The 22,271-nt window shown below is 54.7% G+C and overlaps 1 protein-coding gene across 1 annotated transcript; it reads right to left on the reverse strand.

Moving 5' to 3' along the window:
* Window positions 1-525: 525 nt before the first annotated feature.
* Window positions 526-5,383, reverse strand: GDF7 (growth differentiation factor 7). Its single transcript, XM_036753033.1, has 2 exons — window positions 4,945-5,383; window positions 526-1,514 (listed from the first exon to the last, which is right to left on the reverse strand). The coding sequence occupies exons 1-2, from the start codon at window positions 5,381-5,383 to the stop codon at window positions 526-528; spliced, it is 1,428 nt and encodes a 475-aa protein (XP_036608928.1).
* Between the last annotated feature and the right edge of the window lie 16,888 nt (window positions 5,384-22,271).

A 22,271-nucleotide genomic window follows, 5' to 3' on the forward strand; every position in this document is an offset into this window, starting at 1 on the left:
TGCGGTGCGCCACGGTACAGAGCTGCATTTCTGAAGCCCGCGGCGGCCCGAGGCCACCAGGGTCAGCGAGAATCTCTCGCAGACTCGGTAGATGGGACGAATTTTGTCGAGTAACATCCTCCCCCTTCCTTACTCCCAGCAGTCCTTCCCCTTCAAAAAAGCAGGTGAGATTCAGTAGCATGCAGACACTGCCCCCGTGGTGGGGGTCTGAGGGCGGGCAGGCAGGCAGGAAGTGAGCTAGGGAATGTGTGTGAGCGTGAGTGTGTGTGTGTGTGTGTGTGTGTGTGTGTGTGTGCGTGCGCACTCGCGCACTCTCGCTTGCTCGCGCCCCATCGGGGGCTGGGGGCTTCGGGCTGCTGGGCTCCAAGGAGACAAAGCCCGCGGGACCAGCTCGCCCGCTCACCTCTTTTGCACTGTCCCAAGGTCCAGGGCCCCAGACCGCCGGCCTGCCCATCTGCCTTGCCCGCAGGAGACCCAGAGAGAGCCGGCTGGGCTCCGGGCTCCGGGGCTCCCGCACGTCCCGCGCTACCTGCAGCCGCACGTCTCCACCACCATGTCCTCGTACTGTTTGTAGACGACGTTGTTACCCGCGTCGATGTACAGTATGCTGATGGGGCTGAGCTTGGCGGGCACACAGCAACTGGGTGGCGTGGCCTCGGGCGCCATGGAGTTCATGAGGGTCTGGATGATAGCGTGGTTGGTGGGCTCCAGGTGCGAGCGCAGCGGGAAGTCACACACTCCCTCGCAATGGTAAGCCTCGTAGTCCAGCGGAGCGATGATCCAGTCGTCCCAACCCAGCTCCTTGAAATCCACATGCAGAGGTTTGCGGCTGCAACGGCTTCGGCCCTTGCGCCCGGAGGCCCGCCCCGGGCCCGGGTTCCCGCTGCCCCCTCCAGGGCTCCCAACCCCTCCCGCCACCCTGGCCCCGACCGCGGTCCCAGCTCCCGGAGTCCGTCGCTTCCTGCGCCCCGCGGAGGGCGCCGCCCCTGGCTGCCCCCGGGCTCTGCCCTTGGCCCGCAGCTCCTGGAAAAGGTTCTCTTTCCTGTGGGCGCGCGAGAAAACCACAAGCAGGGCCCTTTCGTTGGGCGGCGGACGCGGGCTACCGGATAGCCCCAAGTCCAGCAGCCTGGGAGCCAATGAGCTCCTAGAGGAGCCTCCCACGGCGCGCAGCACAAGGCAAAGGGGCCGCTCCGGCCGGTGCTGCCTCACAGCGTCCGCCACGTCAAAAACTTCCCAACGCGCCGAGTCCAGGGGACTGGCGGGCCTAGAGGCCAGAAGCCGAGGCCCACGGGCTGCGCCAGAGCAAGTGGAAAGCAGGAGCAGAGCGAAGGGCTGCGCTCCCAGGGCCTCCCCGAACTTCCCCAGGGCCGCCTCCTCCTGCTTGGCCAGCTGATCTTCCTGGGCTGCTCGCGCTCGACGCAGGACCCGAAGCTCCGCAGCCACTATTTCGTCAGTGTCTGCCAATCTGGAGACGTCGAAGAGGAAACGCTGGCCTGTCTCGGCCGAGGCATCGTCTGCAAGAGGAGAGAGAGAGAGAGAGAGAGAGAGAGAGAGAGAGAGAGAGAGAGAGAGAGAGAGAGAGAGAGAGACAGAGAGACAGAGAGAGACAGAGACAGAGAGAGAGTGTGTGTGTTGGAGGCTGAAAAGGGCTCGCGGCTCTCCCCCCATCAAATTCCTCCCTCATGGTGGAAAAGTCCTACCCCCTAATTTGCCAGCTAGGGAAACTGAGGGAACTGAGAGAGATCCCTCTGGATGCATCTTCGCTGCATCAGAAAAAAAAAAAAGTGAAATTGTAAACTTCTTCTCCCCAGCTGCAGTCAGGGCTAACCCAATCGGTGAAACCCTCAGGAGTCCAGGAAGTTCCGGGCAGCTGGAGCAATCCCGCTAGTCATCCCCTGTACCTGGTAGCCATCCCCCACATCCTGCTTGGGCCGCCACTACTCATTAGGCAGACCACCTCTTGGGCTAAAATGAGGCATCGCTGGGGCGCAGCTTAGGCCCGGAGACACAGGAGAAAAAGCCCGAGGCTTCAAGCTTGTTGCCGCACACTCCCCTTTCCTAAACTGCGACTCAGCCTTCCACTCCATCCTCAGGCCCAGGCTATGTGCCTGGGTAGGCCAGGATCCCCAAGGAAAGCTTTGGCGAGAGCTCTCCCCACTCGGGGCAGCCAAATGCCCGACGTCGGGGGCGTCCTACACTGAGCCCGCAGGGCACGGGACCAAGCACTGCCCAGCCAGGCATGAAGCCGACGAGTGGAAGGGAAAGGAAAGAGAGAGGGTGCCGGCGCCCTTCCCTAATCTCTGGCCCCAGTCGGAGCCCTGTGACCACCCCCATGCGGTCAGCCCGCCCGTGGGGAGCCTGAGATCCCCTCTAACAGTCTCAGTCAACTGTTTCTCTCCCATGGAAAGGGGAGACTGAGGCTATTCAGAGTTGTGTAGAGTTCTTTTTTTTTCTCCCTCCTTGAGTCCTAAGGAGGAAAAAAGGGGAGGGGGGAGCTAGGGGAAATTCCTCCAAGCAGCGGCTAAGGAGAACACTTTGAAGAGGTCATATGGTTTCATTTTGCCCCGAAAGGCAGAGACCGTGCAGAAAGTTTGCCTGGAATTGTGGCATTTGAGGCCTCGGTACCCCATCCCCGGCACCCGAGTTCGGGTGTCCTAGCGCTGGGGATAAAGCTCCTTCAGTCGCCCAGCGGGAAGGAAGGAGCAAAGGCCACGGTTGAGGCCTTATGTTGGGGGTGCAAAGGTCACAAGTGAAACTTCCCAAGCAGCAGCCCTTCCTCTCCTTCCTTCCCACACCTCCTCTCCCAAAGCAAGACCCTGAAAAAGGAAAGGGAGACAGAGGGGAGAATGGGGAGCAAAGAAGGAAGTGAGAAGATGAAAGAGAGATGAGACACTGGCCAGAAGAGAACAGCTAGCTTCTGGCAGAAGGCAGTGCAGAGCAAAGACCTGGACTCAGCCTGTCCTGACTCACTGGGTGACCCTGGGTAAGTTCCTTGCCCTCTCTGGGACTCACTCCTTCCACTGTAAAACCAAGGGCTTGGATGAGCTGCTTTGAAAGAGCCCTCGAAGCTGCGATTCTCAAGACGTGGGCCTAGGAAAGAACGAAGAGGTCCAAGGCCCGAGGAGAGAAGACATCGAGACAGAAAGCAGTGCCCACGAAGGAAACTGAACGTGAGTTTCTCTACATGTACCTTTGCCTGAGGACACCTTTGCCCGAGGACACCTTTGCCCTAATACCAGAGATTTTTCTTGGCGTCCTGGGCAGTGCAGCCACTAGCGGATAAATACGCCTCCCTCCCCAAAAGAGCTTGAGGACTCTCCTGGTTGGTCTTCCCTGCCCCTGACTCCACGGCGCCCTGTTTAACTTAGCAGCCTGCTCTAAGGAGGGCAGGGCGTCTCCGGCTGGCTATGCCAAGAGAGGGAGGTCAAGTTCCGAGAACCAGCCTTGCCTGGCCGTGCCCCGCACAGTAGTGCTGGGAGGGGACCCCGAAGGGGCTCAAAAAAGCCTCAGGAGCACTGGCCTTCGCTGGAAGCGAGAACCTCGGGCTGGGCCCTCCCGGCTATCAGTGGAGCGGTCCCGAGCCCCAGTTTGTGGTTCTAGAGCAGGCCCCTAGTAGGCTTGTCCTGCCCCGGCTGGGCCAAGTCCGTCCCAGGCCGCTCTCCTGCAAGGTTTGGGGCTGGAGGGAATTAAAACTGAAATTTACCGGAGTTTCCGCCTGAAATTAGTTACATTTCTCCTATCTGTCTGTCTTAATGACTTCAATAGAGATTAATAAAGTCCAGATGAGACGTACCCTGTCTCTCTCCCCCTCCTCACCATAGCCCGACACAGCACCCCCACCACCACCTCCCCCCCGCTGCCGGCCTTGCCCAAAATCGACTCCAGCTCTGGGACCCGGGAGAGCAGCGCAGGGATGGGACAGAGGAGACTCGGGAGAGAGCAATGAGGCCAGCATTGGGCCAGGTCCTATAGAACAGTAGCCGGGCCTGGGCGGCGATGGAAGGGATGATATGAAAAGAACGAGGCGGACAGAGAAGAGAGCTGAAGCTTTCAGCTCAGCACTCCAGTAGCAAAGGCCACCCGACCCGCTAGAGTCGAGCGGTGACCCTTGGCCTGACCCTAGCCTCCACACACCCCTCTTGGCGTCCTGACCACGAGAGCCTTGGGCCACGGACTCGGGGCCTATCCACTCAGGGGTCCCCTCCTTGCTCAGGCACCCCGCACAACGCTGTCCAGCCCAAGCTGCTCTCCCGCCACCGGCTCTCGGACCCAGGGTCCAGAAGTTCCCTGCGAAGTGTCCCCGATCCAAAAGCCTTCAGACCTCCCCCTTTCCCCCAAAAAAGACTCCCGGGCAAAGGTGACACTGTACACAGACACCCCAGAGTGCACTGGGAATATCCCATCTCCCGCCTCCCGGTACCAGACAGGTGGGCATACCACTACGGAGGCTAGGGCTGGGATGGGGGAGATGTCCTCTCTGCCCCAGATATCACTCAGCTCCAAACCACACACACACACACACACACACACACACACACACACACACACACACACACCAAATGGAATGGCAGCCTGAGATCCCTCACTGCCCATCCACCCTGAGTAGCTCGGACCCTCCTCGCTTCGGAAGATATCGCCTCCTATACCTGGGCCCAGGGAAACCAGTCTTAGGGCCCACCCGCACACAGACACACTCTCACACAGACACTCATCTACACCCTCTTCCGACCGTATTTGAGCAGCACGAAGCTAGGGCAGAGGAAGACCTTGGGGCTCTTGGCCGATGTTGAATGCTAAGTTAACAGTGACCCAGGCCGGGAGAAGCAGCGCGGACACACCAGCGCGCGCACACACCTAGAGCCTCCCAGACTGGCAGGACAGAGCTGACCCAGACTGAGCAGCATAGGGAGAGGGGGCGGCCGCCGGCCTTGCGAAGGAAGGTACCTGAAGGCGCCTGGTCAGCGAAGCCGGTTACAGTGTCAGCGAGAGCCCGTCGGTTGCCCGCGGAGGTGGTGGCGAAGGCAGGGGCCGGAACCCCTCCAGGAGCGAGCGCCCTCGTGGACAGACTCCGATAGAGGGACAGCATGAACTGGTGCGGGACCACGGACTGAGAGGAGCCATTCCCGCCCGTCGAGCCCGCGCTGAGCCTCGGCACTCTGGACACCGCCTCCACTGCCGACGGCGAGAGGGGGCTGTCAGCCACGCTGGCTGCCTCGTTTGGGCCCCGTCTAGCTCCTCCGCCGCTGCCGCCGACGCCGCCTCCCGGGTCCCCACCCTGGCCGGCCCCCTGGGTCCGCAGCACCGCGGCCGCCTCCAGCCCGTCCCGGGGGCGGCAGGCGCTCAGCAACCACAGACAGAGCGCCGCGGCAGCGCCCAGGTCCATCGGCGGCTTCTCCTCTGCTGGCTGCGCGCTGCCCCGACGCCCCTGCGCTCGGCTGCCCTCGGCGCTCAGCTCCCCTCTCCGCCTCCTCGGAGTGAGCTGCGCTCTGGTGGCCTCCGCGCTGCCCTCCCTTTTTCACTCCCCTCTCCTCCTCGCGCCCCTCTCTTCCTCGGCTGCGCTGCGCTCAGCCGGACCTGGCCCCAGCAAGCAGTCGGTGCGCGCGATGGCGGAGGGGATTTGGTGGCTCCGGGAACTCTCCTGTCGCCTTTTGAACATAGTGTTTAATAATCGGGGAAGTTTGCGGAGCGACCGCTGCCCCCCGCCTCCCCCCACCCCCATATCCCCTCCTCTCCACCCGGAACAGCGCCCCCTGCCTGACAGCCGAATGATGCAGAAGCCCCCACCCCACCAGCAATCCCAGCCCCGCAGCCCCTCTTTGCCCAAACTCTGTTCCGGCTACTCACTCCTCAGTCACAGAAACCCCAACCACCGCAGCAGCCGCCAATCAGAGCCACGGTCTCAGTCCCGGCCTCTTCATCTCCTCTCCCACTCTCTGCCTAGCTCCTGGCTTGTCCAGGGAAAGGAGGGCCAACCCTCGCCCCCACACTCCCACCCCCACCTCTTGGACCTGTCCAGCTCGGCCCCTCCCCTCCCCGCGCTAAGGATCCGGGAGCGCCCCGCCTGCCCCCGCACCTCTCGCCTCCTCCACTAGGTCGGGAACTCGGAGCATTTTTACGCATGAGTCTGTGGGGCGCTAGCCGTGCTGGCCCGAAGGTTCGGCTAAGGGGAGGAAATCCTGTCGGGGACCGACGGCCTCCGGCAAAGGAGAAAGGAATGAGTGAGGAGGTGGAGCTGGGGGAGAGAACCAGGGAGAGACAGACAGGATCAGAGATAGAAACAGAAAGGGCGCACCGAGACGCTGAGGAGAGACGGCGCGAGGAAGGGCCAATGGAAAGAGAGAGGAAGCAAGGCCATTAGAAAGGCGTTGAGGATGGAAATAGGAGCCAGACAGGCGAAATCCTGAAGGGACTGAGGCTGGCCGCCTGGATTCGGAGCAGGGAGAAAAGGGGTGCTGCCTTCCCTGGGCCGCCCACTTTACGGGCAGGTACCGCCACCTCTCCGGTTCGGACCTCGTTACTCACCTGTAAGCGTAGGAGAGATGGACTAGACGCTCTCTCTTCCCCCAGGAGCCCTGCAAGCTGAGTTTGCGGATCGATGCGCCTCCAGATTTGGGGTCCGAAGCCAGCGCCGGGTCTGCTGCCCGGACTACCGACCACCCTCTCTCCGAGAAGGGCAGATAGGGGTGCGCGGCGGCGAAGAAATGCGGACACCCGGATTCTGCCGCAGGGCGCAGCAGGAAGGCCGGTGGGGTCCATGGCCCGAGGGCAGCGGGCGGGCCTTCACGCAGTCCGATTCTCCTGGAACTGATAACGGATCCAGCAAACCACTCCAGTCCCTACCCACAGGCAGGCTGAGAAATCGAGGCCCTCTATGCCTGCATGTACATGTGAGTGCACGAGTGTGTGGGTGCATGTAGGGGGAGGGGCGCTGCTCCGGCGGGCATGTCCTGCCTCCGGGTTAGCCTCGGTGCCACGGACCTGCCAGAGAGACCTCCCGCTGACCCTCAGGGAGGCTCTGCGGAGGGAAGGGCCTGGAAGCCGTCGGGGCCCTCTTCGCCGTTGAGCGCCCCACTGCCTCAGCTCTCTGAGCAGTCTTGGGCCGGGAACAGGCGTGGCAAAGATGAACTTCCCGCCCGGGTCCCGCGCTCCCCCCTCCTTCCCGCAGGGTGGGGGCTGCTCTACTGAAAGGAGCCACGTCCACGCAAACATCGAATGCAAAAGAAACGCTCAAAGCTAGTGGGGCGCCGCCTTCCCCTCAGACGCTGCCCGGAGCAGAACTGGTCTTGCTGGGTTCAGCCCTCACGTTCCAGGGGTTAGACTTCCTCCCTCCTCACTGATCTCCATCTCTAACGGTCCAATTCCCCTTCTGCTTCGGCCAGAGTGGGGACACCTTAGGCGGAAAGTAATTCCCTGGGCGAATTGGTCCCAGGCCAGGTGCCGCAGGGACACACACACACACACACACACACACACACACACACCCCACACACAAACGCACACATCCTCAGAACCCAAAGTTGATCTGGGGCCTCCCCGACCCGCCCAGACCCTCAGATTGCTAGTTCAGGGGAGGTGACTTCCACGGGACTGTTCCCTCATTGCCCCCAGGTATGGCTGCCACCTTCAAGCTGGTGGCCCAGTGGCTGCCAGAGGCTGTGAGGGCGGGGCCTCCTGGCCTCGGTCCCGAGGGCCCAGGCTTCCTTTTGCTGCGGCTGCTCGTTGCATGCATGCTAACCCCTCATCCCTCGCGACTCTCTAGAACCCTAGGCTACCTGCCTGGAGCACGGCCCCTCGAAGGCATCCGCCTTTCCTTTCACATGGCTAGATCTTCAAGGCAGCAGCCACTTTGGATGTGGAGTCAGAGTGTCTGGGTTCCAAGTGAGATCTGTTAGGCAATACCCAGGCGACCTTGCTCTGTGCCTCAGTTTCTCCATATGTAAAAATGAGAGTGGAGAGTGACAGACAGGGTTGGACTGGTTTGTTTCTAAGAGCCCTGCCACGCTGTGACCAGGCTCTGTGGACCAACAAGCTTTTCTCCCCAGTACTCACAAACCGCAACTCCTGTAATTAGAACAGCAATAATTTTAAAGGAGCCGCAACAAGAGTGGAACACAGCTCTGAGGGTCTGGGTCGGTCTGCCCCCGCAGCTGGGGGAGGGGGAGCGGGATTAGGGTTAGGGCTCCAGTTAGCGGTAAGCCTGACCTCCAGCTCTTCCAAGTACTTGTGTGCGCCTGCCTCGGTGACAGAGCCCAGTGCAGCCTTCCGCCTGGCCCAGGCCGAGTCCAACCCAGGCAGGTCCTGAAACCAAGTCAGCCCATCCAATAGGAATGCCTTTCCTGGCACCAGAAGAGGCCCCAAAGATTCCCCTGCTCCCACCCTAGTCTCCATCCCCAATGCCATTAATACCCATTTTTTTCTCTGGGCCCTGGAGAGTGTTTGCCCTGTCTCTCTGAGGGCCCTCTTGAAATCATAGATGCCCTGAGCTGGGTCAGTCAGTGTGGGGGAGACAACATGAAAGTAAGTATGTACTAACAACCAACATGAAGGGAAATTGAGGCAGGATTTTACTGGGACTTGAAGAAAGCCTTCGAGTCTTCGAGTAAGAAGATTCCAGGCATGGGGACAGGCAGGGAAAATGCCAGGAATGAGGATATGGAGGGTCTCCTTCCAGAAATAGCTAATCACAGGGTATGGGAGGTGACTGAAAAGGCAGGAAGGGGCCAGAGGATTAAGGGCTTTGAATGACAAACAGCCTGGAGGTGACAGAAAGACACAGGAGTGGATTGAATTGGGGGAGGGACCAGTGGTGACAAAGTCAGACCTGCACTTGAGAAAGATCAGCTCGACCCCTGAACAGAGGGTGGCCTAGAGCTGGAAGAGACCTGAGGCAGGTAGAGCCCCACCTCCCTCCCAGCAGGTTATTGTCCAGACTTGAGGAGCTGAAGCCTACACCAGCATCAGAGGAGAGAAGGGGGCATAAGGGAACACCTTGGGAGGAGGGAGGAGGGGATTAGCTGGCACCTGCTCTCCAAGCCAGCCTCAGGAAGAAGGGCCTGGAGGAGGGAACTTAGGAAAGTCAGCTTAGCCCCCAAGGAGGTGAGCTGCTCATAGGGTCACTGGCTGAGCCAAGACCAGAACAGAGGCTCCCTGCCCCCCAGGAAGGAGTCGGGGAGATTAGGGACACACCTGGAGGAAGCTGCCAGGGTGGCCCCCTTGACCTGACAGTTCATCTTATCAAAATCAAATGATCCCCAGGATCTGGAATCAGGTCCTAGCAGTCTGAGGCTCTCCTAACTGAAGAACAATAGGGCCCAATCATGACCTGGGGAGTTCTGAAGTTCAGAGAGCATTTCCCCCAAGCACCTTTAGCAGGATAACCATCCGGTGGAACCAAAGCTCAGAGTGCCCATGCCCTGGGCAAGCACCACAAGCCAGCCTGACATTGGCTAGGCGAAGGGGTGGGGCTAGGGGAGGGCGTTGAAAGGGACAGGAAGGCTCCTGCTTCAGCCACCCGGGAGCTTTCTTTACATGATCAACACTGCTCTTTCTGTGCTGGCAGCATATCCTGGGCCTCAACTCCTTGGCCCAGCCCTAGTTATAGCTCTGATCCCCATCTTACAGAAGGGAAAACAGGTTTCCAGAGAGGAAATTTCTCACTTTGGATGGGTTCCACAGGTGCTGGTGGGCAAAAGTATCAAGACTGTCTCTTAGGAGAGAGTTTGGAGACCTTCTGAAGAGCAAGAGATTCATTCTTCTTTCCGGGTTCAAGGGACTCATGCCATTGTGCCTTTGGTGAAGCTTCTTTATGGTAAATGTTTAGGTTTTTGTTTTTCTCTTGGATAAAGCTAACTGCTGTTGATGCCAATTGGCTCCTGCTTTCATTCTAGAGCATCAGTGCTCAAAAGGTGCTGTGGACCATCTCAGGAGGGTCTCCGTGGCCAAAAGTATCTTCATAATACTACTAAAGATATTCCATTTCTAACAAGGTTGATATAATCAGGGGTGTGCTGGAGGCAGCTCACAATAGGTAGAGAGAGCCCATTGTTAAATTTTCAGTGTGAGCTTTAACACTTAGGAAATCAACCAACGCTTCCCAGACAGGGCATCACTGATTGTGTGGCAACTTGTCTAGACATAAGATGGGACAGCTAGACTGTTGGTGGAGTTGTGAACTGATCCAACTATTCTGGAGAGCAATTTGGAACGATGCCCAAAGGGCCATAAAACTAGGTATACCCTTTGATCCAACAATACCAATGCTAAGTTTGTATCCCAAAGAGATCATAAAAATGGGGAAAGGACCCACATGTACAAAAATATTCATAACAGCTCTTTTTGTGGTGGCAAAGAATTAGAAATTGAAGGGATCAGTTGGGGAATGGCTGAACAAGTTGTGGTATATAAATGTAATGGGATACTATTGCGCTATACGAAATGAGAAGCAGGCAAATTTCAGAAAAACTTGGAAAGACTTACATGAATTGATGCAAAGCTACTTAAACAGAAGCAGGAGAATATTATGTAACAGCACCATTGTTGGATGAAGAGTTGTGAATAACTTAGCTATTCTCAGCAATACAATGATCCAAGACAAGCTCAAGGGACTCAGGATGAAGCCGACTATCCGCCTCCAGAGAAAGAATTGATAATTGATTGGATACAGACTGAAGCAGGCTATTTTTCATTTTCTTTCTTTTTTTTTCTTTTGAGTCTTCTTGTACAAAATGACTAATATGGAAATGTCTTGCATAATTGCATATGTATAACCTATATCTGATTGCTTACCATCGCAGAGAGGGGGAAGGGGAGGAAAGAAGGGAGGAACAGGATTTGGAACTCAAAACTTTTAATTAAAATGAGAAGAAGAAGAAGAAGAAGAATGGACAGCTAGGTGGTGCTGCAGGGGATAGAGTGTCAGGCCTGGAGTTAGGAAGGCCTGACTCCAAATCTGGCTTCAGACTCTTACTGGCTGTGTGACCCTGGCCAGGTTACTTCATCTCGTTGGTCTCCATTTCCTTATCTGTCAAATGAGGTGGAGAAGCAAATGGCAAACTGCTCCAGTATCTCTGCCCAGAAAACCCCAAATGGGGTCATGAAGAGTCAGACATGACTGAATAAGAACAAATTGAAGAAAGTAAAGGAGAAAAGATTCATAGGGTACATTAAACTAAAAAGTATGTTTTGCCTACTTTTTTTTGGAGAGCTGGTTGTTAAACATTCAATAGCACCTGGAAACAATGCAAATGAAAGCTCTCAGTGGGAGTAGAGGGACCTTCGATCATTTTAAGATTGTAAAAGGGACCTGAGATCAAAACTTTGAGACCCCTTGGTTTGGAGGGCTGACTGCCAGCTACTTCTGCTTCGTGGAGGGCCTGTTCCCTACTGGCACAGTCTGAGCAGTCTCATCCTGCGTCTAGGAAGGTGGGGGAGGGGCAGAGTCTGTGACTTTAAGAATGTAGTGGGGAAGAGGAAAAAGAGCTGCCTGGAGACAGCGTAAGAAATGTCCTTCAGGAGAGAAAAGAAGCATTTCCAGTAAGGCCTGAGCTGTCTATGCTGTCAGTATGCTACTACACCTAGTAATTGTCCAGAGTTGGAAGGACAGTCAGTCAGTCGGTCAACTGGCATTTCTCAAGGGCTTCCTAGGAGTCAGGCATTGTGATAAGCTCTGGAGACAAGAGGGAACAGGCTTATCATCTGCCCAGCTACACGGAGTGGAAGCAGAGATCTAAAAGGATCCATCCTAGGGACCCCAATACTGTTCCTGGTTTGTCCTCCTTTAGAGCAGCCAGGAGATCTCCCAGGATGGACCCCCTGGATATTAGTGCCCTCCCTCCCTTCCTGCTGGTGAGAGCTAAGGACATGGCCGTTAAGATGTTCTCTCTCTCCTGGGTCTGTGAAGACTTGCAGGGTAGGGACCCTGTCTTTGCCTTTCTTTGTACCCCCAGTGTGTAGCCCCCGGACAGCCTTGTTGACAGCAGGCCTTGGAAGTGTCCCTGGCCCAAGAGAAGAGGGCATACCTCTCCCAAATTGCCCTAAGAGACTTGGCATTTTTAAAGTGTCCTGGCATCTGGCTGGTGACCCTGCTTAGAGTCAGACAAAGTTCTGTGACTGAAAGAACAAGAACCAGCCCCTGATCACCAGACCAGGAGCACTAGACTCTCTCATCCTCCTAGAGGTTCTATTTCCCTAAAGGCCAAGAGGCTGAAGGGCTCATCAACATACCCTGAAGGCCTCTGGCTGGCCCAGACCTTCTATCTGTCTAATTGTGATGGGCACACATGGCATGACATCCAGCATTCGGGGAGGCACTTTCTACATGCTAGCCACACATTAAATTAGAGACCCAGGCAGGAGAAAGAAGGAAAATGAGAGGGAGAAGAGTTGGTTGGAGTGTGCTGGCCTCCCGTCTCCACCTGGCCAAATGTCACAGATGGGTTCAGGTGGACCTGAAAGATCATCTCCTCCAGAAAGTCTGCCTTGATGGCCTCACCTGCACCTACTCACTCCCTCTCCTAAGGCATTTGTCCATCCCACCCCTACAGCTCTGGGACAGGCCCTGAAGCTTTTCAAGCTCTCTTTGTCCCTGGAATTTGACTATGAGCTGTCTGAAGGCAGAAATTGAGCCTCCGCCACAGCAGAGCCTAGACCCTGGCACCCAAGGGGAACTAGATAAGTACTGGGTGGTTGTCTGAGAGGGAAGGAGGAAAGCCAAAGAAAGAGGGAGAATGGAAGGTCAGGCAGCTTGCCCAAAGCATCTGGCCTGGGCTGCCACTGCAGCTGAGGGCTAGAGGCTGTGGACCCCCAAACTCTTAGAGATTCTGCTTTTCCCCACCCTGGAAAACCCTTCCCAACCTGGGGTGGCCAGAAGCCAGGGGGTGACCTGGGGGTGGCCCTTAGGGGATAGTGGACAGAGTCTCCTCCTTTTCCTCCTCCTCCTCTTCCTCCTCCTTCTCTTCTTTCTCTTTCTCCTTTTCCTCCTCCTCCTTCTCATCCCCTTCCTATTCCTCCTCCTTCTCATCCTCATTCTCCTCCTCTTCCTCTTCCTTCTCATCTTCCTCCTCCTCTTCCTCTTCCTTTTCTTCTTCCTCCTGTTCTTCCTCTTTCTCCTTTTCCTCCTCCTCCTCCTTCTCCTCCTCCTCAGTCACACAGGGAGGGCTCTCTACAAATTCCAGGCCAGGATCCTTGGTTCCTACCAGTTGCCCCTGGTGGAATTTCAAAAGGCCTTTGAAGTGTCCCTCATCCTCTCCCTGTGAAAAGCCCTGCCTGCCTTGGGTTACTAAGGGCAACAGTGCTGGCATCCTCCTGGTCTCAGGACCAAGCCTTTCCACATGGCTGATGTAGGAGGGGAGTGGGGAGAAGGAAGAGGGGGGCATGAGGAGGAGATGATGGGGAGCAAGGAGAAAGGAGATGAGGAGGAGGAAGGGGAGAAGCAGATGAGTGAGGAGGCAATGGAGAGGAAGAGGAGAAAGTCTTTCTTTTTCTATGGCTGAGGAGGAAGGACAAGCTGGAGAAACTGTATCCATGGGCAGGAGAACACTTCCATCTGCTGTTCACTGGAGTTATAGCAGCTCCTGAGAAGTCCACTTGTCTCACTCACTGGACAGGCCAAGTGTCCTAGCCAGACAGAGTCCCAGTTTGGAACAGAGTAGAAAAAAACATCCCATGAAACCCATCCATTTGACTGAAGGGGAAACTGAGTGCCAGACAAGAGAAGGAGCTTGCTAAAAGCCTCAGAACTAGCAAGTGGCCCATGTGGCTGGGCTGAGTCTGGGCCTGCTCTGCTCCACTGGCCTGGTGAGTGCCCTTAAAGGGCCACCTGGAAAATGGGGTGCAGTGGGGAGAAAGAACAGGATCTTCCACGGAGCTGCCTCCTGCCCCAGCCCAATACAGCTGCCCTGGGGAAAAGCCCCCCAAGTGCTCCCTGGGCCAAAGTGGATCAAAGGCAACAATTGAACTCAGATCTCCGTGGCTTTGATGACAGCCCTCTATCTACCACACTATTTTACAGATGAGGAAGCTGAGGCTTAGAATTGAAGGGGCTAATGAAGACTCACACAGTTAATAAGTGTCAGAAGCTGGGGGATCGTACCCTGGACTTCCTGACTGCTCGGTCTACTGCACCAAAGGGCTTCCTCACTGCAGCCCTCTCAGGGAGGCAGGACAAGTCTTGAAGGGAAAGATACCTTTGCAGGACTGCTCAACAGACATCTCATGGTGCAACCTGAGCAGCTCCCAGTCTGCTTCTTCCGGGCAGCCAGGACATGGTGTGTGCTTTAGACGTCCCCTCAGCTGCAGCATCCTTCTGAAGATCATCTCCTCCTCTGAGAAGCTACAGAAGGAATCACCTCTGGAGAGCCAGCACTCACCTCTAGGCACTCCAGCCTCTTGGACTCATGAGGTCACTTCCAAGGATAGAAACTGCCATCTCAGGATCTCTGCTCGGTCATGTGGGCTTAGGGAAAGACACAGACAGAAGTAGAAAAGACAGACATAAACTTGAGGTCCAATCCTAGGCAGTTATTCCTGGCTCAGCTGCAATCACTTTTGATACATCCCCTAATCACAGGGACACACCAAAAGCTACTGGTCATTGATGTCCTTTGGCAAGGGGTCAGAGTAGGTAGCAAATGCCCAGAGTCAGGAGATGAAGTGTTTTGTATGAGGAACAGCCAGGAGACCAGTGTCACTGGGACACAGAGTCCATGGAGGAGAGGAAGGTGGAAGAAGACTGGAAAGGTAAGAAGGAGCCAGTAGGGCTTTAAAAGCCAAACAGGATTTTAGATTTGGTCCTGGAAATAATAGCCAGCCTTTACTGAAGGCGAGGAAGACAAGGTCAGAGTGTACTTCAGGAAGATTAACAGCTGAGTGGAGGATGAGTGGAGTTGGGTGGGGGGACTTGAGGGAGCAGCCCCAGCTGCAGGCTGTTGTGATGATCCATAGAAGAGGCCTACACCAGACTAGTTGCATTGTCTGGGGTGAGAAGGTGGATAGAAGAGATGTTGTAAACATAGAGGGAGACAAGAAGGAAGTCTAGGACAGAACCCTGAGGGCCACCTGTCTACGACCTGGCTGAAGATGCAGCAAAAGGGACTGAGAAGGAGCAGTCACACAGGTAGGAGGAGAACCAGGAGAAAGAGAGAGAGAGAGACAGAGACAGAGAAACAGAGACAGAGAGACAGAGACAGAGACAGAGAGACAGAGGAGAGGGAGAAAGACAGAGGAGAGAGACAGAGAGCGAGAACAGAGACAGAGAGCTGAAAACCTAGGAGGAAGAGAGTCAAGGAGGAGAGAGTAACCCACAGTGCCCAAGGCTGTAGAGAAGTCAAGGATGAGGAGCAAGGAAGAGCCATTGGATTTGTCAACTAAGCAATCTTGGGTAACTTTGGAGGGAGAAGTTGGGTGCAGTGAGGAGCCCAGAAGGCACTGTTGCCATTTGCATCCTTGGTTTTTGACACGGACTAATAGAGTGTGTAGACATGGAGATGAGACATTTGTGGGTGATCAAGGGTATCACCGTCCTTGTGTGGAACTAAGGTGAGGTCAAGGTCTGGGTCATAGGAAATGAATATGTTGAAGAACTGGGAGGCTTGGGTGTTTGAGGGAGTATCAACATGTACGTTAAGCCCGCAGAATGAGTCTCGGGGCTGTGGATCCTATACAAAATCCTGTTTGGCCACTCAAGGCCTTTCATAATCCAGGTTCCTTACAGCCCCCGCCCCAGTCTTCTTGTACTTTGCTCCCCCTGCATATTCTCCTTCTCCCAGTGGAAGCGGCCCTCCTTGCTGGTCCATGAACACTATACCAGGGTTTCTTGCCTGGGGGCATCTCCTCTGGCCGGGCCCCAAACTTGGAAAGCTCACCCTCCCCCCTCATCTCTGCCTCCCGGCTTCCCTGGCTTCCTTCCAGTTAAAACCCCATTTTCTCTCTGAATCCTCTCCCAGCTGCTCTCGGTTCCAGGGTCTTCTCTCTGAGAGTTATTTCCTCTTTATCCAGGCTTCTTGGTGCGTATTTGTTGTGTCCCCATTAGACCGCGAGCCGCTCCGGACAGTGGATGTCTTTTCCTCCACTAATTATCATCTTGTGAGCACTTCCCAGTTCATAATTGATTGATCGGGGAGGGAGGATTTGGAGTCGAGTGATGACCTCATCTAGGAGGTCTGCTGCTGGCTGGAGGCGTCACCTCTAATGTGCATCACCTCAGCCTGTCCCTTCATCTGTACACGAGAGACCCTGCTTCTTCGTAGATGTCCCATCTCGCACTAACATCCTAACTCTTCCGCTGGCCCCGCCTCCCGGGCTGGTCCTGAGCATCCCAGGAGGTTCCAGGGGCGGGGTCACAGAACCATCTTCATCGTGATTGGTCGGGGGCGGAGCCGCCCTCACTTATGGCGCGTGCGTCTCTTCCAGGCGTCAGGTTTATGGCGGGAGTAAGGCTGGTTGAACCTGGGTGAACCTGTCCTCAGATGACCTCGAATCCCTTCCCTGTCAGTGGTTTATGACTGCTCATGGGGTCGTCTCCCTAGCCAGGGCCTCAGTTTCCTTCTCAGTAAAAGAAAAGGTGTGGACGGGTCCAAACGAGTCTCGGATGCCCAGAGAGAAAGGGCAGATAAGGATCCCCAGGCCCCGCCCCCCTTTCCAAGAAGGGGCGGGGCCCGCTTCCACGTGACTCCTCCTTTCTGCGTTCCTCCGCCCACTGCCCAGACCTCCGTCTCCGCCTCTCGCGAGACTTGCGTTTGCTCGCGTCTACGCACGACGCACCGCTTTCTGCCCGCTGGGTTTCCGGCGGCTGCAGGTGAGTGAAGGCGGCGGGGGCTAAGCCAAAACGGGCTCCTTGTTCTCGTGTCAGGGCCCGGTGATGGGTGCCGTGCCTTAGGGGCAGCAGCTAGCCCTGGGCGACCCCCACAGGGAGACCCTTCTTCAGAAAACGTGGGGGTGAGGGGAATGGAAAGAGGCTCACGTGACCGCTGAGGGTGGCACTGCGGCCTGACTGCTGCTGAAGTCACGTGGCTTCGGAGCAGGTCTCCTGGGCTGGTAACTGGGATTTTCGTTGCCCTAATAATAATGAACGACGCCGGCGTTTGAAAGGCGCTTCCCAGCATCTGGACACGGGAGGGTTTGCCTCGTCCCTCCCAGCTCATTTTACACGTGAGGAAACTGAGGCAAACAAGAAGTGACTTGCCCAGGGTCACCCCGCTAGTCAGTGTCGGAGCCCGAATTTGAACTTGAGGCTTCCCTTGACCCTGCTTTCCTGTCTCTGTTTCCCCCTCCCCTTTGCCCCCTGAACTCAGGCTCGGTCAGGGCCGGGGTGGGCCCCTCCCCCCACGGAGGCTGCCTCGGGTTTGGGGTCCGTCTTTACCTGCGGAGCCGAGGTCTGGGGGGCTGGGTTCTAGGCTGTCAGGGGAGCTTAGAACGGGGGACGGCGGGGCTGGGAGGAAGCTCAGAACAGTGAAGTTCAGGTTCGGGAAGGCCTTAGAATATGGAACATTTATCCAACTGAATTTTAGGATCGTTTTGAAGGAGGGAGAGCGTGACTGGGAGCGGTTCTTGTTGCTGGTCCCAGACGCTCCCGGCTCTTAGAGACTGGGACGTTCCTCCGTGGCTTGGCCTTTCCTCTGTCCAGCCCAGTGTCGCGCAGCCAGTAAGTCTCCGAGGCTGGCTTTGAACCCTGCCTCCCTGACACCAGGCCCAGCACCCTCTCCATCGCTACACCTAGCTGCCCGTCAGGGAAAGGAGACGCTGAGCTCATCCTCCTAGTATGAAAAAGGAGCCATTGTTGAGGAGTCGTCTTGTACGTGAAATGGCGTGGTCAGAGAAAAGGAGGTCAGCAAGCAAAGGGTATCTTGGTGGGACCAGTAGAGCATTGATTAACTGGAGTCACGTGAGATAATTTACAGAGATAATCAGCCTCTTACTCTGTTCCAACATTTAACATCAAATCCTTTTTAAGTACGTGAACACACGATAAACATAATTAGTGTGACATTAAAAAGTTACACTAGCAGTGTGACCCTGGGCAAGTCACTTCACCCTGTCGGCCTCAGTTTTCCTATCTAAAATGGGCTGGAGAAGGAAATGGCAGAGCACTCCAGTATCTCTGCCAAGAAAACCCCAGGTGGGGTCCTGGAGAGTTGGACTCAGGAAAACCAACCGAAGAACAACAAAAAAGGTGAAAGCAGAGACTAGTATCCAGATGTGTTAAGGAAATAGGAAAAATGGCTGTGTCCTAAGATGATATAGATGGGTTCTAGAAAGTGACAGACTAATGTTCCTCCCTAGAAAGCTGGTGGCGCAGCGGTAGAGCCCAGGGCCTGGACTCAGGAAGGCGAGTTCCAAATGAACTTGAGACGTTACTCTCTGTGTGACCCTGGACAAGTCACTTAACCTGTTTGCCTTGGTTTCCTCATCTGTAAAGTGGGCGCGATAATAATAGTACCTGCGTTGCAGGGATCAAATGACCAGAGATCATTCCTTCTGGCCTTGGCTGAGGGGTAAACTGAGATGAAACTCAAGTCCGGCTCTTTTGTTCCTTGAGTAGCCCTAGTACAAAGCCTGGAGCCTGGGCTGGAATTTCAGTCCCAGCCCCCATTGTGCAGAGTGGGGAAATTCTGCCCTGCATTTATAGAAAAAAAAAACACGGGACTTTAGAACAGAGAACAGAGAAGGTCAGAACATGAAGTATCGGATCTGGGAGGGCGCTTAGAACAGGGAATGTCAGAGCTGGGAGGGGCCTTGGAGCAGAGAACTAGGAATGGCAGCCCAGAGAGGGGACAGGCATTGCCTGAAGTCATAGAAGCAGAGGCAGGTCTTGAACCCCATTCTCCTGCTTCCTAGTCCAGGGCTCCTGAAAGTGATGGAGTCAGACTAGGGGATCTTTGAGGTTCTTTCTGGCTTGATTTCTATGAGTCTGAAAGGCCAGGTCCCTGCCTCCAGAGAGCTTGCCATTGGGTAAAGGAATGAACACCGAGGCCAGGGGCCCTTCCCAATTGGGCGACCAACTGGATTTCCCAAATTCATAGGACCCCAGGTTTAGAAGGAGAAAGGACCTTAGAGGCCATCTGCTCCAGCCCCCACATTCTACAGGTGGGAAAACTGAGGAAGCCCAGAAAGGGAAGAGACTTAGCCTGGGTCACCCAGGAACGAGGCAGCAGAGCTCAGATTTGAACCCAGGATCTCTGCCTCCCCAGCATCCCTTCTCTTCTAGCCAGCCCTGCCTCCTCACCAAGCTGCTTCTCCCCTCCACTGCTTTGCTTCTTCCCTCCCCCCCCCCCCACTTAGAGTCCCTGCCCCCCTGATCCAACTCCTCCATTTGTCCCAGCTTGGCACCACATCTGGCAGGAAGCTTTCCTGACCCCTTCTTCCCTCAGAGACCCTCCCTCCCCTAGGCTACTGCTGCCCCACTGTCTGGGCCTGGGGGCCAGACCAAGCCCTTGTACATTTTCCATTGCCTCCTGATGTCAAGCACAGAGCTGGGCACATGGGGGTGAGCTCACGAAATGAGGGAGGGTCAGAATAGCAGAGCATGGCAAGTGGGTGCTGCCATAGACAAACAATGAAACCCACTTGGTGACTATTTTCATTCCAGTGACTTCATTCCAGTGTACCAGGTATCCTGTTCCAAGGTCAGACCCTCCCTCCTAAGTTCTCAGCATTCTCTGCCCCCTCCTCCTCATGTCCTCTTCCTCCCATGATCGTCATGCCCAGAGGCTGTTCTGACTCTGGTCAGCTTTTTGTTCATTATATAAGATCTCTTTGGTTCTCCCTATCTTCATTGCGTTTTTGTCTTCTGCTTGTGAGGGGAGTACACATGCTCAATGCTTCCCTGACTGGACTCAGACTTTCAGGTGGTTTCCACTTTGGGGTAGTTAGATACAATGATGCCAGAAATGTTTTTGTAAAGATAACTCTGATCACTCAGTAAGCATTTATTAAGCATTTACTGTGTGCCAGGTACTGTGCTGATTACTGGGAATACAATGAAGAGCAAAAGCCACAGTCCTTGACTTTGAGAAGTTCACAGTCTGATGGGGCAAACAACAGAGAAAAAGAGAGACTGGATAGATGAGAAAGACATGTGACTGAGCATTTCTCAAGTGCTTTTTTTGTGCCATGCTGGACTGACAAAGAAAGGCGCTGTCCTCAAATAGCACCTGTTTGAATAGGGGAGCCAGCATGGAAATCCCACCCCAGGGATTTGCAGAATGGCTGGAAGGTCATGGGGGTGCACTGGCAGCTCTCTAGCTCGACCAGGAAAGGCCTCCTGCAGAAGCTGAAACAAAGGGGTGCTCACGTGGGTGTCTGGGTGCCTGCAGATCCGCTCTCCAAGGTGATTCCACCGTTTGCCATCCCAGGAGCAGTGAATGAGGGGACTTCTTTGTCTCAGGATGTTTGCCAGCTTGATGGGGGTGAGATGCTGCCACCTCAAGGTTATCTTTAACTCCATTTTATTTTACTTGCCATTCCAAATTCTCTGCTCACTTGCCACCCCTCCCCCCCAATTAGGAAAGCAAGAAAAACTGAACCCTTACAGATATATAGGGTCAAAGAAACCAGATGCCCATGTGCGGTGTCCAAAAAGACGCTCCATCAGCCCTCTCTGGGGAGATAGAAAGCGTTTCCTCTGGAATTCTGGTGGAATCCCTTGTGTTAGTCAGAAAATTCTCCACCAAAAGCTGTTTTTTCTTGTGTTTTTCTTTGATTTTCTCCTCTTTCATCACTAGAAAGGTTGTTACCCACATTTTTCCTCTCTCACTTCCAGTGGCTCTTGCCCCAGGTCATCATAACCCATTTTCCCCACCTCCTTCACATAGCTGCGCTCACTCTGATCAAACTAGGCTAATCATTTCAACAAGGTCACAAGGTGGTGCAGTTAAAACTTGAGTTAGAATCCTACCTCTGACACTAGCTGTATGACCCTGGGCAAGTTTTTTAACTTTTCTGCCTCAGTTTATCAATCTGTAAAATGACAGGTTGGGTAAGAGGACCATTTCAGTCCTTTCCAGGACTGGTCTCTGGTCCTGTGACCTTGTACTGTCCCACCTCCATGCCTTTGCTCACACTGTCCCCCGCACTTAGAATGAACTCCATGATCCTGTCTCTCCACCGGCTCAAATCTCTCCCTTTCAAGGCCCAGCTCTGGTCCCACCTCTTGGATTCTCCCAGGTGAAAGGAATCCTTCTGTGCCCATTTCACTCTTGTCTCTGTTGGGTTACTGAATGACAAGCTTCCTCCCCAGTGCTGAGCCTGAGGGACCAGGGCAGAGCAGGGGCTTGGGTGGGCCAGGACCCTTGCTCCTCCTCCTCCTCCTGCCCCCTTCAGTGACACCCTCACTTTCATGACAACACCTTCTGTTCTGCTGGAGAAAAGCCCAAGACGAGTTCGAATCCTAGCTGCCTGTGTTACTTGGCCTGAATCCCTTTAGCTTCTAGCCTCAGGGTTCTGCTCTGACAAATGGGGCTTCACCTGGATATCCGTCCTCTCAAGTCATAGAACCAGAGGTTTAGACCTAGAAAGAACCTTTAAGGTCCTCTAGTCTAGTCCAGCGCTTCTTAAACTATGGGTCGAGACCCTCTATGGGGTTTCATAACAATGTGAAAAATTCGGCAACAGTAAAAGGTTTCTGAATGCACAACGACCAAAAATTAATTCAGAATCAAACATGTAACGAATCCGAGGTGTTTCTGGCGGCACCAGCCCATGTTGCGTCTCACAGCTTCACTACAGCCTTGGTTCTGAACACGTTGCACTGCCCATGCCCTCTTGCCAGTGATGCCCACCAACACGGCTCAGATTTGAGACTATTGTATGCAGTGAACTGCAGTGTTTTTACTGTACGTACAAAATCATAAGAATTTTGGCTTGAGATTAGGACAGAATTTCCAACAATTTCTAAAATGGCCCTAAACACTTCTGCCATTTTGTACTATGTATTCTCAGCATTGACGATTATAAAATCAAAGTTTGAAAAGTCTAATTGACTCTGAAAAACATTGAAGGTGCTCTGTCCTGCGGTATCTCAAATATTCCACCAAAATTTAATTCTTTATGTAAAAATAAACAAGCACAGCCATCTCAGTATGCAAATTTGCTTTTGTCTTTAATAAATGGTAAAGTGTATGTATACCAGATGTGTGAAATGCTGGGAGGAGTTTTGTTTCCACAGGATAGTGATAGCAGATTGTAAGTCAGTTGACTGGTTCTCATCAGAGCTGTGATCTAGCAGAGACAGGGCTTCTGATCAGGTGAAAGGTTAGAGGCTTGTACGCATGTTTAAC

Source organism: Trichosurus vulpecula, chromosome 3 (assembly GCF_011100635.1).
Source record: "Trichosurus vulpecula isolate mTriVul1 chromosome 3, mTriVul1.pri, whole genome shotgun sequence".
NCBI classification, from domain to species: domain Eukaryota; kingdom Metazoa; phylum Chordata; class Mammalia; order Diprotodontia; family Phalangeridae; genus Trichosurus; species Trichosurus vulpecula.

What these genes read in the sequence shown, in the direction of transcription:
- GDF7 (XM_036753033.1), bottom strand. Translation starts at nt 5,383, where the DNA reads ATGGACCTGGGCGCTGCCGCGGCGCTCTGTCTGTGGTTGCTGAGCGCC. An exon ending in CGCTGACCAGGCGCCTTCAG is followed by an intron (nt 1,515 to 4,944) that starts GTACCTTCCTTC and finishes CTCCTCTTGCAG; the next exon opens with ACGATGCCTCGGCCGAGACA.